At 49.6% G+C, this 18,394-nt stretch overlaps 1 protein-coding gene across 1 annotated transcript; it reads right to left on the bottom strand.

Moving 5' to 3' along the window:
• Positions 1-2,065: 2,065 nt before the first annotated feature.
• On the bottom strand, positions 2,066-3,815 carry LOC147021918 (olfactory receptor 52Z1P-like). The gene has a single exon (XM_085890475.1). The coding sequence runs from the start codon at positions 3,431-3,433 to the stop codon at positions 2,414-2,416; it is 1,020 nt and encodes a 339-aa protein (XP_085746601.1). The 5' UTR covers positions 3,434-3,815; the 3' UTR covers positions 2,066-2,413.
• Between the last annotated feature and the right edge of the window lie 14,579 nt (positions 3,816-18,394).

The following is an 18,394-nucleotide window of genomic DNA, read 5'->3' as shown; positions in this document are numbered from 1 at the left end:
ACAGCAATTTCATAGGGATCGTGTGACGGCGAGCCGAGTTTTTAGTGTGCAAGCTTGGTATTATAATAGAGATATATATCTTACAATATCTTAATAACATCTGCTTGTACAAATTTCACAAATATGGAATGCGCTTCATTATTATTAAAGAACATTTTAAATGATATGAACATCACAAGTTCGAACAGTAAATACAGCTTTGCCATTGTTGTTGATATATTAACAAAATACAAAAGCGAAGGGTCGTCTATTAATTAACTTTCACAATGTGAGATGGATGGGAATGGGTGCATGGTCATTGCATAATTGCTAAGATTTAATTTAATATATTTTTATTTGCAATATTCGATTTGCCAGTTTGTTTTGGTGTTTAAGTCGACATACGACTTTTTCTATTTTCTTGTTTCTTATGTCAAATAATTTGGTTTATTATCCACTCTGGTGCTTTCTCTTTCTTCATTTACTTCACTGTATTAAGAACAATTTGGGTCACCCGGAAAAGATTTGGTTATTTTGACTTTTGCAAAAAAATCAATAAGATTGTGATAAGCTAAGATAAAGTCATATATACATGAACACAGTGGAGATGAGGGAAACATACAAATAGAAAGGTACAGGAACACAACAGAGAGACATTTGAAGGAAAAATGAGTGAGGGGAAGAAACCTCCACATGAAAACGTTTGAGCCCATAAAAATAGATGACTTACACCTTTAACACCAATAAATGTGGGAATGCAACACTATTTCTCTGCTATCTTCAAGCTCAAACACAAGTACAAAGCAGTTTTACAGAGGTATTGGTTCGTCATTAATTTTAGAGAGTAATTGGTTCTTTATTAATTTTGGAGTTATTGGTTATTCATTAATTTTAGAGGTATTGTTTCTTAAATATGGACTGGCAGGGTGGCCTGGAGGTACGCACACTCGCCTCTAAACTTTCAGGCATGGGGTTTGATTTCCGACGCAGCTATAAACTGTCAGCCCAGTGTTTCACAGGCAGGGAGATTCATCAATGTGTATGCCGTCCCTCGGATGGATATTAAAGGGTAGTCTGATGGCAATTGTTGGTGGACGTTAAACATCCCATGGTGTCTTTTGCAAAGAGGAGGTGAGCTATCACTGGAACCATAGCCAAATTCCAACTTCCTGCCATAACTAGTTGAATCTTTCACTTCCACCAATGACCAGTGTTGGCAGATTGGTCCTCTGGCACATTCCATCCTTCCAATGGCAGATGTACATCATGAGGCATGCCAGAAGGGTGACAGTTTTATAGCCGGATCAAGATTTGAAACCCAGGTTGAACAGCTGAAAGACAAGTGTGAATACCTCTTGGGCATCTTGGCTTTCCTGTTAACCCTTATAAATAGATCACAAAATTACCTTTCTATCTATCATTGGATATCCTTTTGTGAAATATATAAACACAACTACCTTTTGTCTTCTTCATGCAGTGATTAACTTTTTTTGTTGAGCATTTAAATTACCTGGTTGAATCAATTTGTCAACCATCAGGGACATGACGAGAGGCTGAACCAAATCGAACAAGGAATTACATCCACGAAAATACCACTTGAGTGACAAATTTCTCACAAATGGATTTCAATATTAAATAATTTTTGAGCCTATGATACTATCTTTCATGACAAACATTTCCTCGGTGCAAACACAGCTTGTCTCCACATTGATGGTACCACAGAGACCCAACCAGATGGTAATAAACATGAATGTATAAACGTATCTACTTGGAATCATAAAATAATTTATGTAGATATTCAGAGGATCATTTGGTTACTTTGTACAAATTCACAACTCGTAAAAAATATTTTGAACATGATGAGCAGGAAGAGAAGAAATTCATTTTTTTCGGAGACACGAAAGTGGTTGTATGTATTTTAAAATATCACAAAGAATCAACCACAAACCAAAAAAACAGAAAACTTTAAAAGTCTTACTTTGTTTTTTGGTTAAAAAAATTAAATACACTTTGTTATCTCAAGTTTTTAAACTAAATCTTTAGAAGGTATAAATGAGAAACATGTAAAGAAACAAATAGTGTTGCATTCAGCATGGTTTGTATTTTGAAAGCAATGAACATACAGATTTTCATTCAATAGATACACAATTGAGTTTCTTTGAAACAGATGATTGTGAATCAGGATGATGATGCCAAGAGAAGATTTTTATTTGAAAATCTTCGAACATTTGTGAGTCCTGTGTCGGAGTGGCGATTGTGATTGTGCCCAATAGCCAAGGAGACTACTTCAGCAGCACCAACACTCTGCACAGAGTATGGTCCCAATGGATGGATGGATTTGTGAACTGCGCGAGGCAGCGGCGGATCTCTTCGGATCGCACTCCATAGATAATGGGATTGACGAGAGGCTGAAACAAATATAACGAGGAATCACTTAGATGTTGGAGATATTGTGAGAAGAAGTTTGTGGACGACCAAGATGATTTTTATTTGAAAACATTCGAAAATTTGTGAATCGAGTGAGGCTGCGGCGGATCTCTGCAGTTCGCAATCCATAGATAATTGGATTTACGAGAGGCTGAACCAAATAGAACAAGGAATCACTCCCGTGTTGTAAATATTGTGGAAAGAAGTTTGTAGATGACATACGCAAGGAAATCACAGCAAAAACCATTGAGAAAAGAAAGAGTAAAAGTACCAAGCAGTGAGTGATACATGTGTGCAGGGCTTTCCAGCTCCTCTCTGATCGTGATCCAGAATGCAAGCATTCATACAAGATGAGGGTGTACGTGACAATGGCCACGGCGATGACAGTGACATTTGTCAGACAAGTATGTACAATCCCATATAAACTGTTTATGGTGACATCTTCACATGAAAGTTTAGCCACAGCCATGTGAACACAACTTACCTTTTGAATCTCTGGATATTTGCAAATTGTTCGTCCAAACAATATCAAAAGGTAAATACCAGCAAGAACAAACGACCAGCAAATGGTGGAAAAGATCACTTTGTGAGCTCTGCTTTTGGTGAGCAGGACATTGTACCGAAGAGGGTGACAGACTGCCACGTAGCGGTCTATGGCCATTATGCTAAGTATGTAAGATTGCATTGTCCCGTAGAATTCAACAAAGAAGAGTTGAATAAAACAGGTATGTTTTGTAATTGTGGTATTTACATGTATGCTGTACATCAGTCGAGGCAACACTGTTGTACAACCAACAATATCCATTATCAACAAATGAGCGAGGAAGATGTAGACAGGTTTGTGAAGCTGTTTTTCACAGAGGATGATCATGATGAGAATGAGGTTAAGTGCGATCGTGATGACGTAGATGAGAAATAAACCACCAAAAGCCCATGGCCTGATGCTTGCTGGCTCATGTAAGATAGAGGCGAGGAAGAACACATTGGGTGGCAGTGATTGGTTTCCTTCAAACATTTTGTCCTCCATCAATCCTGTTCCGAGTGATAAAAGGACCAATTACACCAATCAACATATACAATGAACTCTAACCGCACTCGGTAGACCACATATCTCCACCAGGCTGAAAAGTTTACGTTTTGTATCCCACTGATGGACCAGATCTGCATCCCGACCTGAACCAAAATCGAATCAGGTCGTCCTTATCACCGAACAAACTCATCCACCAAATTTCGTCCGAATCTGTCTCCACATTTTGAGATGTCACGCTACATATCGTGTTTGGCCCCATCCCTCAATGGTGAAGAATCAATTTTAAAATTATGGCATCTAGATCAGGATCCGGATATTCTCCAAAATCTAATCAATTCGTCCTTGTCTCACACACACACACACACACACACACACACACACACACACACACAAACACACACACACAAACACGCACACGCACACGCACACACACACACACACACACAAGCACACACAAACACACACACACACACACACACACACACACACACACACACACACACACACACACACACACACACACACACACACAACCTGTTCTCCGAATTTCGTCCGAATCCATCCATAACATTATGAAATATTCTTCCACGGACAGACAAGCAGACAGACAGGGGTGAAAACATAATGTCCATCCACCTAGGTGGTGCAGGTAAACTATCTCGAATATAGGATATTTTGCTTACCTTGTATGGTGTTCTATAATATCACAGTGCTTACAATTTAAGCGTTTATATAGAGAGTGGAACAGGGTTTATAATATAATACCTGCAAGAAATGTCACTGGAGAGCATTATTGTAAAGATATGTATTCCCTTCAGTGGCTTTCAAATTGTCAACCATCAGGGACATGAACAACATCCCATGGTGCAGAGAATGAAGTGAACTTTCTATGGTTTTGAAACAAACTTTCGACAACTCTGAAAGACATTTGGATTTATCTTTGTGGAAATTTAATATTCGATTACATATTTACCTCTGCCTCTGAATGTGGATGGACCCCTGTTTGTTTGTCACTTGCAAAATCAAATATTTTTCAACAACAGTATGTTAGTTCTTCGATTTTGTTATTCTGTCTGTTTGTCTGTTTGTCTGTCTGTTTATCGCCTACAGGTCACAATTTTGAACCGATCTTCACGAAATTTCACCAAATGGTGGAGTTTGTCATCAGGAAGAAGCCAATTGATTTTGAGGTCAAAAGGTCAAAAGGTAAACATAGTCCCAAGGTCAACAACTTCAGTGAGATTTCTAAAATCTTCAATTTTCATCCGATTGACTAGACATTTGAAGAGGATTTATATTTCAGGTCACTGAATTCAACTAGCCAATTATTTTTGAGGTCAACATTGACCAAACTGTCAACATAGGCCCAACCGTAATCAATTTACCAAAAGCAGCTTCGAACATATTGTTACGAATTTCGGCTCGCCCGGCGTGCGATCGGCCACGTAACTCAAATCGCGACCGCGTCGCCCACCGGAACGGACAATTCAGTCATGACCCTCCTTGGAACTACCACCAGGAGCTAGTCACGGGTGGGTCTTTCGACCCAACCACAATCGTGCCAATCGGCCACCCACGCAGGATAGGGTTGTTCGCCAAACTCGACCTACCTAAGTACCTGCGCGGATAGTTAACCGGGCGATCATACCTCGCCGCTGGCCGGCCTCAGACACGAACCGCTTAAGCGGTCCGCTCCGTGCTTCAATGATAACTGAGCGGTGTTATCGTCGGCCCCGACGGACGTGATTATTTCCCGGGTGCTTACACCCTTCTACCAATTCCTTCCGTGATGCAAGATGGAACTTTCAAACAGGAAAAAGACGAAAGGGATACATTTCACACAAGGACATTTATTATACAACACGTAAGCAGGCAAATAGGAACAACAGGCAAGCACGTATACAGGCAAATAGAAACAACAGCAGGCAAACAAAAGCAAGGGAAAGCACTACGACCGAATATAATTAATAAATCTACAGTCACTTAAGCAGTTTTACTTGACAGGACGGCGCCACGACAACATTCATTCAAAAACCCAAAAGAAACACAAGAAAAGACCCCCTCACAGACAAGGGGGTCAGGCTGGACCACTTGGGTCTTTATGACACAGGACCTGGGAGACCGAACGGGTCCCGTGAGACCGTAGCAGGTTTCCTGCACCCTCGAGGTGCGACGGTCGGCGAGCCCTCTCCGGCACTCTCCTATCGTGCGCGCCTCGACCCTGGACCACCGCTCGCAACCCTCACGACTTGGCGCCCAGAGGGAGAAGACGACCTCGACGATCCAGAGAGAGAACCCGAGTTCGACCTCGACCACCAAGAGACGAGGAAGCGCGAACCTCCGACGACCAGCAAGAGAAGAGGAAGCGCGAACGACGAGAGTGAGTCCGAGTTCGACCTCGACCACCAGAAGAGAGTGGATGACGTCGACGAAGAAGAAGCAGAGAGTGTCGACGAAGAGGAAGCAGAGCAATCCAGCACGAAGAAGAGAGAGCGAGCCCCACGTGCGGTCCGCCTTATATAGCGCGGGGCTCCGCCCCTTCGCTCCACCCCCTTTTCGGCTCCACCTCCCTTCGAGCTCTTTCGAGAAGCTCCTCGAAAAGGGGCGTTCCCCCTCCCGACCGCCTCACGCCCCGTGTCCACCAATCGCGAGCGAGCTCTTCGCCGCTTCTTGTGCCAGCGTTGGCGGCGCAAAACGGCGGGAAAACTCGCGCATTGCTGCAGGTCTTCCACGGGGCCTTCGACGTTTTCAGACGGTCCAAAATAACAATAGCGAAAGAAAAACAGCTAACTCAAAGGATCACAGCCCTGCGAACACGGAAATTCCCTCTAAACAAAGGTGGGGAAATCTAACTACACAATTACTTATCGTCATAACTGATCTAAGGACCCTTTATGGTATATTGCGAATTTCCATAGCCGTAACAATATTGTTGCGGGCCGGGGACGGTGGCGAGAATGACCGCTAGGTGGGGGAAGTTACCTCGCCTCCCACAAGACTCCCGGAATTGTAGGGCGTCGCTCACGGATAATTTCGTGAGGCGGCGGGTCGCTTAACCGGCCGTGGACGCCAATACCTCCACCTCGTAGCGTAGGGTCTTTTTATTTTGTCTGGAACCAATTTACCTAATTAACCACGCGGTGTTGTCTACCGAGGAACTATGCCCCCGACACGTCTTGCTCGAACCGGGTCACTACCGACTGCGTTAAAGTTCCAACTCCCGACTACCAACTCCGGTTCGGGTGCAGTCGAGCGGAACTGCCAAAGCCGTGCCGGCTAGGATGAGCAGATTAATGGGAACAAGGACCCGGCTAAAACTCAGATCCAAACCATGCTGGACCAATGAAAGAAAGGATGAAAACGAACTGGGAACATTTCTACAATTGTTTTATTTACAGCAAGAAGGACACAGAGCAAGCTTACCGCAGATATACAGGAGATTTAAATGATCAAAAACACTTATGCAGTTGTACTTAGTAGACGGCGCCACACACACAGACGAATAAAAAACCCAGGTGAATTCCAAGGAACCGCGCAGTCAGGGAGAGAGACGAGCTGGGGTCGCGGCTCAGCTGGGTACCTGCATGTTGGACGGAAGGGGTGCTCCGTGGTGTGGCACCTGCCAATGGTCGGGCCCACAGTCACACGCGTGGGGCTCATGTCTGCGGAGGAACCCGAGTGGAGCAGAGCGGAGTCCCAGGGCGGGGATCAGGGTCGTGGACAGGGCCCAGCGGAAGACCCGGTCAAGGTCGGGTGTCCTCGGTCGTTATCGGAATCGACCAGACGGATCGCTCCACCAACAAAGAACGGCCATGCACCACCACCCACAGACTCGTGAAAAAGCTCTCAGTCTGTCAATCCTCCTCGTACACCGAACTCAAGACTCCAGCAAAACTCCAACGAACGCCCCAGCGAATGCAGAACTGAACTGAGCCTTTTTACTGAACTCCAACGAACGCGCGTCTCAGAGGGTCCCTTCGTAGTCCATCGACCTCCCTCAGTGGGGCGGGCCTTGGTCAAAACTGACGTCACTGTCCGTCTTGATTGGACAGGGCCTCCATGGGTCCGCCCCTTTTGGGCAGGGTTTCGGCAATGCCGGGAGCCTGCCCCCTCTACGCGTGACTGCACTCGCCAAAAAGGTACCTCACAAAGATTTTGCCTCGGAAAGCGAGAAAAAGGTACGGTGGTTCAAATAAAAGGGGAAATAAAGATTTATTACCCTAACTAAAAAAACATCGCAATGCACCCCTTCAATTTCCCACGACACACAAGGAGGGATTCTGTCTACACATACACTTAACGGCATAATTAACTTCGGCGCACCTTTATGTTTGAATGCATACAGTTCCTAGAACCGTAACAATATCATTCAAAGATTTTAACAAATCTTTAAAACATCCGTTTGTGATATATGCTGATTTTGAAAGTATCCTTGAAATGGTACATACTGTTTCTCCAAATCCAAATAAATCATCCACAAATAAATATCAAAAACATACTCCTTGCGGTTTCTGTTATCATATCAAATCATCTGTTGGTGATGAATACAACATTAGAATTTTACAGAGGAGAAGATGCCTTAGATGAGTTTGTAAGACGATTGGAAAAAGACTGTATGAAACGAAGAGAAATAATGGTAAAAACCGAAAACCAATGTCATTAGCAAAGGGAGAGAAAAAGGAATTTAGAAAGAACAGCAAATGTCATATTTGTGAGGAGAAAATTGAGGGAAAGGTCAAAGTTAGGGATCATTGTCATCTTGCTGGAAAATATGGAGGAGGAAGTGTGATGATCTGGGGCTCTTTTGCTGGATCCAGAGTCTTCGACTTGCACAGAGTGACTGGCACCCAGAACCAAAATGGCGACCACAGCATTTTGCAGCACCATGCAATATCCTTTGGTCTGCGCCTAGTTGGTCAGGGGTTCATCCTCCAGCAAGATAACGACCCAAAACATACCTCCAGGCTATGTCAGAACTACCTTCGAAGAAAACAACAAGACGGTCGGCTTCAAATCATGGAATGGCCAGCACAGTGTCCAGACTTAAACCCCATCGAGCTGGTTTGGGATGAACTGGAGAGAAGAGTGAAAGCAAAGCAACCTACAAGTGCAACACATTTGTGGGAACTTCTGCAACAGTGTTGGGAAGAACTCTCCGAACAACATTTGATTTCCATTGTAGAATGAATGCCACGAGTATGTTCGGCTGTTCTATCTGTAAAAGGTGGCTACTTTGACGAGTCAAAAATTTATAGATTAAATTTTGTTCAACAAAACGATTCCATGATTTCTTTTTTATCTGCAATTGTTTATTTGTTCTCTGCTTTAATTTCAGAGTACATTGAAACATTATACTGCTTAAATTTCAGTAAAAACTGGAAAAATGGGGATGTTCTCAAACTTTTGACTGGTAGTATATATATATATATATATATATATATATATATATATATATATATATATATATATATATATATATATATATATATATATATATATACATTGTTGTGGTTGAGGAAATTCGCAAACCACCATTCAGGTCCCGTAGGTGAGATATCTCTAAGTACATGTGTAGTTAGCCCCAAACCCGTTGTTTAGAGGGAATAAATGTGATTCATTCGGGCTGCGACCCTTTAAGATAGCCGTTTTTCTGTTATATCTTTATTTTGAACCAACCACGTCTCAACCTCCATCACACAACAACCACCAACCGCAACGCCGCTTCACAACAACGCCAACAGCCACGACCTTTACCTTCACAACTCGCTTTCGCAAACATCGCATCACCACCATTCCAAGCGTCACCGTGGCCAGGGACCGCCACTTTAGACCCTCCACCACCTTCGCCTCCCCTTCTGCGGCCATTCCCGCACCACTTGTGAACGCCGAGCGTCAGGCTGTCCTGGCCTCGTACAGGGCGCGCGCTGAGCCGCGGGTACAAAGAGCGGCCTTTCCGAGGGGAAGTCGGATCAGGAATGATACACGCCCACTTCTGTTCCGTCCTATCAGCAACCGCGGGGCGATTTGGCCCCGCCTCCAGGCGCATTGGAGTAGAATCGATATATGCAAATTCTAGGATCAGGGGAGGTTCACGCCCACTTTTCCTCCGTCCAATGGGCGAGCGTGGCTCCGCCCCCGAGCTCATCCTGATCCGGAAATTTGCATATGGGTTCTCCTGCCGTACTATAAAGCGCCGAGCGCGGGGCGAATTCAGTCAGTTTTTGGGTCGGAAGCAGTTCGAGGTGGTCGGAGTTTTTGGGCTCGGGCGAGTTGGAGAGGTGTGGCAGTGGGAGAGTTTTGGGCTCGGGTGAGTTGGAGAGGTGTGGCGGTGGCGGAGTGTGGCAGCAGCAGTCAAGACGGGTCTGGAGGAGAGTCGGAGTCTGTTGGGGTTCGGAGTCTGTCGGGGAGCTGCAGAGAGGGGAAGCCGGGAGCGCGGTCGAGGTCGCAGTGGAGTCGCTCGTTGCGGGACCCAAGCAAGCCAGCTATCCTCTTTCCCCAGAGCATCAACAATTCCCCACTTTTTTCCCCCCGCGCTGAGATAGTGCGGAAAGGGGGCCCCGTTCCCACCCCATTCCAAGCAGTGCCAACGAAACCCGCCGAGGAGCGCGGAGTCGGGGCACCGCCGCGGAATTTGCGGCTCATCACAAGACGGGTAGGCTCCACCCGGTCTCGCGCCCACAGCCCCGTCTGCCCCCTTGCCGTTGAGGGTGGCCCTTTTTCTTTTACTTTTGAGTATATGTGTTGTCGGCGCCGTCTGTAAAGTAAAACTGTGTAAGTGTTGCCGTGTGCTCGCGTAGTCGGTAGTAGATCTGCATTGTTGTGTTTCTTTTGCAATTGCTTTTGGTGCATAATTGTTGTAATTGTATATGTGTGCTATCCGTGTGCCGCAGAATAAATGTGCCTTATGTTGAACTGTTTTTCCCGTTTCGCTTCGTCTTTTCTTTAATTGAATATCCATCTTACTTCACGTAAAGGGTTGGTAGTGGGCTAAATACGCCTGATAATTAATCGGAACCGTCGAGGTTGACGATAACACCGCTCGGTTATCCCGATAGTACGGAACGGGTCGCTTAAAGTGGCCCGAGTCCGGAGTCGACCTGCGGCGAGGTGCGATCGCCCGGTCTACCCTCCGTGTGGGTACTTAGGTAGGTCGAATTTGGCGAACAACCCTATCCCACTTGGGGGGCCGATTGGCACGATCGTGGTGAGGCCGAAAGGCCCACCCGTGACTAGTTCCCGGTGTTAGTCCGAGAGGGTCACGACGGAATTGTCCGTCCGGTGGGTGACGTGCCGCGATTCGAGTTACGTGGCCGCTCGCACGCCGGCGGGCGCGAATTCGCAACAATATATATATATATGTGTGTGTGTGTGTGTGTGTGTGTGTGTGTGTGTATATATATATATACATATGTGTGTGTGTATATGTATGTATATATATATATATATATATATATATATATATATATATATATATATATATATATATATATATATATATATTGTTGTGGTTACCAAATTCGTAAACCACCATTCAGGTCCCTTAGGTGAGGTATTTCGGTAAGTACATGTGTAGTTAGGCCCAAACCCGTTGTCTAGTGGGAATACATGTCATTTATGCGTGCTGCGACTCTTCAGGATAGCCGTTTTTCTTTTACTATCTTTAATTTGGACCAACCGCCATTGTTACCACCACCAGTCACAGCATCAACCACCAACCACCAACCACAACGCCGCTTCACCACAACCGCCACGACCTTCACGTCACACCTCGCAACCGTCGCATCGCCACCGTTCTTGCGCCGCCTGTGGGTACCGGTGTTGGACTCGTGCAGGGCGCGCGCCGAACAGCGTGTACAAAATCACGGATTTTGTGCTTCAAAAACGGATCAAAAACGACACACGCCCACTTTTTGCCGTCCAATCGGTGAGCGAGGGGCGATTTGGCCCCGCCTCCAGGACGATCGATATATGCAAATTTATGGATCAAAAAGCCTTCACGCCCACTTTTTCTCGGGCCAATGGGGAGCGAGGTGAAAGGTCAAAGGGAGGGGGTCAAAGGCGAAGCTACGGGGGGATAAAAGGACCGTGTTCGTCAGTCAGAAGAGAAGTGAGTCGGAGAGTCCAGAGGCGGAGAGGCGGAGAGTAGGAGAGTCGGAAACAGAGAGTCAAGACTTCGCGGGCGGTGGAGCTGCTCGTCGTGTGCGTTGGAGTCGGAACGGAGGGGACGAGCTGTGGAAAGGCGGCGACACCAGACGAGGGGGTGCTCGCGTCGTGCAGGGAGCTGAACCCGAGGGAGGCAGACAGCGCGACCTGGCCGAGGTGGAGACGCTCGTCGCGGGATAATAAAGATCCTCTATACCCCGAGCATCAGCAACCCCCTCCTGTTTCCCCCCGCGCTGAGATAGTGCGACCAAGGGGGCCCCTTTCCCACCCCCTACCAGACACCCTCCGCGAGGCCCGCGGAGTTGAGGCGCCGTCGCCGCTCCGCGTCTCATCACCAGACGGGTAGGCGCGACCCGGTCTCGGCCTCAGGCCCGCCTCATCCTTGAGGGTATTCTTTCCTTGGTTTTGGGTATGTGTTGTCGGCGCCGTCTGTGAAGTAGAATTGTATAAGTGTTGCCGTGTGCTCGGTAGTCGGTATTAGCTCTGCATTGTGTTTTCGCTTTTATATTTGCTTTTTGTGTAAATTGAATTGTGTTTTTCTTTTCTGTGTGCTTTTGGTGGAATTGAATATGTGTGCTTCCCGTGTGCCGCGAATAAATGTGCTTTGTGTTGAACTGTTTCCCGCTTCGCTTCGTCATTTCTCCCATTGAATCCTCATCTTGCTTCACGTAAAGGGTTGGTAGTGGGCTGAATACGCCCGATAATTAATCGAACCGTCGAGGTCGACGATAACACCGCTCGGTTATTCTGATAGTACGGAACGGGTCGCTTAAGTGGCCCGTGTCCGAAGTCGACCTGTGGCGAGGTGCGATCGCCCGGTCTACCCTCTGCGTGGGTACTTAGGTAGGTCGAATTTGGCGAGCAACCCTATCCCACGCGGGGGCTGATTGGCTCGATCGCGGTGAGACCGAAAGGTCCACCCGTGACTGGTTCCCGGCGTTAGTCCGAGAGGGTCACGACTGGATTGTCCGTCCGGTGGGCGACGTGCCGCGATTCGAGTTACGTGGCCGTCAGCACGCCGGCGGGCGCGAAATCCGCAACACTGGTGTCAGGTCGTGCGATACAAATTCATCGCCCTCCTCGCGGCACTGGTATCGGAGAACAGGAAAACGGGCTCTCCTGTCTCCAACTAAATTCACGGGAATCGGTCCAGGGGTGAGAGAAGCGACCCCCGATTCCCTCCAAATTACGAGCGAGTTAAATTAACCCTTCACGAGAAGCAAGATGGCTTCTCAAGGCGAGCGGGAGCCGGGGGTATTAGAAATGGATGTAGAATGTGTAGAATCCATGGTCCAGGATGGAATCCCCGAGCAGGAAATGTTGATTGTGCAGGAACACGGACTCGCCCAACTGAACCCAGAGCCCGAAATAGGTGCGGCAGCGGCCGCGGTGTATGACACCTCCCCTTCCCCCCTCCACCAAAACCCTTCCCCGATCCCTGCCGGAACGGCTCACCTGAGTGCATCCGACATAGCCCAGCTATGCGCCATGCTGGCGGCAATGACAACGAGGATGGATGCGAATACACAACAAATAAATGCGGATATGAAAGGCATGAACGAAAAGATGGATGCGTATACACAAAAGATGGATGCGAATACACAAAAGATGGATGCGAATACACAACAAATGAACAAAAAGATGGATACAAATACAAATGAAGTGAAAACGACGATGGATGCGAATACACAGCAAATGAGAAAAGAAATGAAAGAGCTACGGGGTGAGACGCAGAACATGGGCCGATGCCTGCAGGCGGGCATGAAGGCCGTGACCAGGGAGCTGGGAATGGCGACTCCACGTGTGGGAGCAAACGAGCTGGAAGGGGGTGCAACGGCTGACAGGCCCGCGGTGGAGGCGGGTAAAAAAATAATTCGGGGGGCGTGTTTGGCGAGGGTCGTGACAGAGGAATCGACGGTGACCAAAAGGGAAAAATTAAATGGGGAGACCAAAACGTGTGAGACGAGACACGAGGTGACGACGACAGAAAGAATAAAATGTATAGAGACACGGGAGACAGAAAAAATAGAGGGAAGACTGCACGATGAAGACGGGGTAAGTGACGCACACACACACACGGAGGAAGTGGAGGATAATGGGGGTGAGCTCGCGGAGCGTGCAGGGACCCGGTGCGAGCAGCGGGATGGCCTCCTCCAGGAACGAGGGGAGGGAGTATGCCCCCTTGAGGCGAGTCACGACCAGGTGAGTTCGGTCGTGCTTTGCGAGGTCGAGGGGAGGAGTGCTGTGGACGGGTGCACGGAGAGCTTGGGGGGTATAGAGGCCCCGGAGACTCTTGTGGGGACACAAATCCCCAGTGTGGTTGTCCCTGTGTGTGTGGTGCAAGGCGTGAGTGCGTCCCCGTGTGTGGAAGCGACCCCGTGTGTGAGTGGTGTGGTGGCGATGGTGCCGGAGTGCGTGCTTCCCAGCACGCCGTGTGTGGATGAGACACCGTGGTTGAGTGCCCCCGCGTGTATGAGTGAGGCACGGTGTGTGGATGAGGCACCGCGGGTGAGTGCCCCCGCGTGTGTGGATGAGGCACGGAGTGCGAGTGAGGCACCGCGGGTGAGTGCCCCCGCACGCGTGAGTGAACGGCCGTGTGCAAGGTCGCTGTGTGCAAGGGAGACCGTGTGTGTGAGAGAGCGGTATGTAAGGGAGATGTCGGTTGGCATGCGGGAGCACGCAGCCGCATCTCCCGGTGTGAATGTGATGGAGTGGACTGTGTGCGTCGTAACACGCAGGTGTGCGTGTGTTGAATGGCGACGACGAAGGCGACAGAGTAAAGAAAGCCGAGTAGCGGCTGTAGTTGTTTCGAGGACCGTGCCGGGTTCACCCAGCAGTGAGCACGCGGTCCGTGCTGTGCAACGCACGAGACCGCCACGTGCTCGCTTGCGAGAGTGAAGTCCCGGTCCGGAAACGCACGCGGTGGATTTGCCGATCCCGCGGACGGACAAAGTTTAGGCAGGTAAATGGATTTGGACCGGACGGGTTCTCCACGCGATCGTGTGTGTTAAGCTCCGACGGGCAAAGCACATGTGTTCGCGTGGGGAACCCCTCGAGACGTGGGGCTTGTTTTTTTTTTATGCGCACGGTGACGTCATGGCTGCACGTGTGGTTGGAATCCGGCAGGAGGGGTATCCCGGCCGGATGGTACCGTCCAAGGAGGGACGAGGTACACGTGCAGCTGCATGACGTCACGGGCAGGTGCGAAGTGCACGAGTTGCCGCGCTGGCGCTGCGCATGTAAAGAAAAAAAAAAAGAACAAGCCTCACTTTCGGGTGCACAGGATTCCTGGGCAAGGGGTGAAAGACCCCCTTACCCTGGGCACAGGATGGAAACTAGTTAGGGGGAAGGGTTAGCTTAGTTAGACCGACTTCATGGGGCAGGGGTAAGTCCTCATGGAGTCCGTGGAATGGATTAGTTAGAGGGATTGTAGCCAGATTTAGGTTGGGAAATAAAATGATTTTTTTGGATTTAGAAGACAGTGACAGACTTGTGAGTGTGTAGAGGGGACGTAGTTTAGCTACGTAGTGTTAAATGGAACGTGCTTTAGTTTAAGGGACGACGTGGGAGCACGAGTTAGTTAGGGGAGGTAGTTAGAAGGATGGCAGAGTTCAGCGGTGAGTGTGTTGAAGAGTAGGAGAGTTGTGAGGTGAGTACATGGTGAGTGAGTGAGGCCAGCGGGTCTGTGTGTATGGAGTGAATGGGGAATGCATGGTGCGATGAGTGATTGGGGGGAGGAGTGACTCCCGCCCAAGGGACCCCGGGGTCAGAGTAAAGTGAGTTAGCTGGGTTAGTCAAATTGAAAAATGGAGGTCGTTTTGTTGTTGGTGGGAAAGTAGGCTCGAGACCCATTTGGAGGGGTGCAGGAGCCCTGTTGACGGGCTTGGGAGCGTGGCTGCGAAAGGTGAGTATCGCTGAGTGGGTACCCCGGGCACCAGGCTAGTCGGCCGCGGTAGGCCAAGGGCCCATGGGGGGCCGGGATAGCGTAGTGGGCACGGGTGCGTCTGCTTGGTGCGGGGGCCCGGGGCGCCATTAGCCGCGTGGGCAGTGTTGTGGGCACGGGTGACCCTCGGAAAGGGGCCCGGGAGGCCAGCCTGCCACGTGTGCGTTTCAGGGGAGGTGCCATGGGGGGCACTCCCCGGTGTTAGGGAGCTGGTAGGCTCGGAGGCAGTGTAGTGCCCGGGGGTGCCATAGCGGGAGATTCGGCAGAGGGTCGTGCCTGCCAAAGGGAGCCACGTGTCCCAGCCAGGAGACCGTGTGAGGGCACGGAGCGAAAATTGGGGGGCGAGGCCCGAAATTGTGAGGACACCAACACAGGCGACGGGAATCTGGGTTTATAGAACCAATAGTTTAAGCGAGAGGCGCTTGTTGAAAGCCCCGGGGTAGTTTAACAGTTAAATGGTTAGGGTAGATTAGGAGATGTACCTCTCCGCACCATCCATCCCCTCGCTGTCGTTGTGGGCCGCTGGACCCACTTTGGTTATAGATCGCCGAACTCTGGGGAGGCCATTCTGAGGCTTGAGTTAGGCCTCGGCACAGGACGTTAGCTCTCCCTTATTCCCCTCCGGGAAGGGAACGTAGGGGTTGGGAGTAGGCTAGGTCACAGGATAGGTTAGCCGAACAAGGACGATAAAGGGGGTTAGGGGACGATTTATAGTGGGAAGTAAAAATAAATAAATAAGTTGGGGCTAAATTGGGGTTTGACAAATTAAGGGAGTGGGTATGTACAGTGACAGGCAAAGGCGATAGGTGGGAGGGAGACAGGTAGGTAGGTCCGAGCCCGCCTTCCAAGTGGCCAGCACCACCGCACTCCCTCCACCAACCTCCATTGAACGGCAAAGGCTGGCCAACTTCATCGGCTGGCCGTGTTTTGCTTCAAGGCGGAGGCCGGCCAACTTCATCGGCAGCTGTGTGCTGCAAGGCCTGTGCCGGCCAGTTCATCTGCTGGCTGTTTTTCTTCGAGGCCTGTGCCGGCCAGTTCGTCTGCCGGCTGTGTTTGCCTGCAGCGGCCTTCTTCTGCGGGCTGTGTTTGCCTGCTGCCTTTGCCATGCCATGCCCACTGCCCACGTTCACCAGCCCCGTTCAATTTTTGCTTTGCCCCCCCTGTTCATTTCCATGTGCGCCAGGATCCGCAAGGCAACAGTTTGCAAGCTGCGAGAACTGCCCCGTTGGCAGCTACAACACGGGCCTGCAGTGGCGGCCCGTGCACCGTGTTTGTGTTCATGCATCCATTCGTTGTGCTCATTGCGTGTGCCACTTGAGCTGGCACGGAGACTGCGTTTGTGCAGCCCATGCACCGTTGTGGTTCACTGCGTTCAGTTCAAAAGGGAAGGCCTTGGACTGCGTGTGAGCAGCCAGCCACGTTCCCTGTCACCTGCATTGTTTGAGCCAGAGACTGCATGCGAGCAGCCTGGCTCCCTGTTAACTGCTTTCTTTTTGCAGAGTTCAATGATCCTGGGCCATGGTTTAGTGTAAAATTTGTAAGTTAAGGTAAGATGTACTGTAAATATGAGTGCGCCCCCGGCATGTCTGTCCTAGCGCCGGCAATTTTATTTAAGTCGTCCGTGTGAGTGAGTTTGTTTAGGTAGTTACGCAGCCCTCAGGTTATTTATTTTGGGGACACGAATACCATGAATGTCGCACTCAGGGATCCGTAGGTAAAATGTACTAGGGGAAAACTACACATGATGGCACACGAGAATTTGACGACTCGGGACGAGTCTGTAAAAAGGGGAGGGGGTAGTGTTGTGGTTACCAAATTCGCAAACCACCATTCAGGTCCCTTAGGTGAGGTATTTCGGTAAGTACATGTGTAGTTAGGCCCAAACCCGTTGTCTAGTGGGAATACATGTCATTTATGCGTGCTGCGACTCTTCAGGATAGCCGTTTTTCTTTTACTATCTTGAATTTGGACCAACCGCCATTGTTACCACCACCAGTCACAGCATCAACCACCAACCACAACGCCGCTTCACCACAACCGCCACGACCTTCACGTCACACCTCGCAACCGTCGCATCGCCACCGTTCTTGCGCCGCCTGTGGGTACCGGTGTTGGACTCGTGCAGGGCGCGCGCCGAACAGCGTGTACAAAATCACGGATTTTGTGCTTCAAAAACGGATCAAAAACGACACACGCCCACTTTTTGCCGTCCAATCGGTGAGCGAGGGGCGATTTGGCCCCGCCTCCAGGACGATCGATATATGCAAATTTATGGATCAAAAAGCCTTCACGCCCACTTTTTCTCGGGCCAATGGGGAGCGAGGTGAAAGGTCAAAGGGAGGGGGTCAAAGGCGAAGCTACGGGGGGATAAAAGGACCGTGTTCGTCAGTCAGAAGAGAAGTGAGTCGGAGAGTCCAGAGGCGGAGAGTAGGAGAGTCGGAAACAGAGAGTCAAGACTTCGCGGGCGGTGGAGCTGCTCGTCGTGTGCGTTGGAGTCGGAACGGAGGGGACGAGCTGTGGAAAGGCGGCGACACCAGACGAGGGGGTGCTCGCGTCGTGCAGGGAGCTGCACCCGAGGGAGGCCGACAGCGCGACCTGGCCGAGGTGGAGACGCTCGTCGCGGGATAATAAAGATCCTCTATACCCCGAGCATCAGCAACCCCCTCCTGTTTCCCCCCGCGCTGAGATAGTGCGACCAAGGGGGCCCCTTTCCCACCCCCTACCAGACACCCTCCGCGAGGCCCGCGGAGTTGAGGCGCCGTCGCCGCTCCGCGTCTCATCACCAGACGGGTAGGCATGACCCGGTCTCGGCCTCAGGCCCGCCTCATCCTTGAGGGTATTCTTTCCTTGGT

Source organism: Eptatretus burgeri, chromosome 8 (genome assembly GCF_056783735.1).
Source record: "Eptatretus burgeri isolate ZD-2024b chromosome 8, Ebu_testis_v1, whole genome shotgun sequence".
NCBI lineage: Eukaryota > Metazoa > Chordata > Myxini > Myxiniformes > Myxinidae > Eptatretus > Eptatretus burgeri.
This window is presented reverse-complemented; position numbering and strand designations above follow the sequence as displayed.

What these genes read in the sequence shown, in the direction of transcription:
- LOC147021918 (XM_085890475.1), bottom strand. Translation starts at nt 3,433, where the DNA reads ATGGAGGACAAAATGTTTGAAGGAAACCAATCACTGCCACCCAATGTG.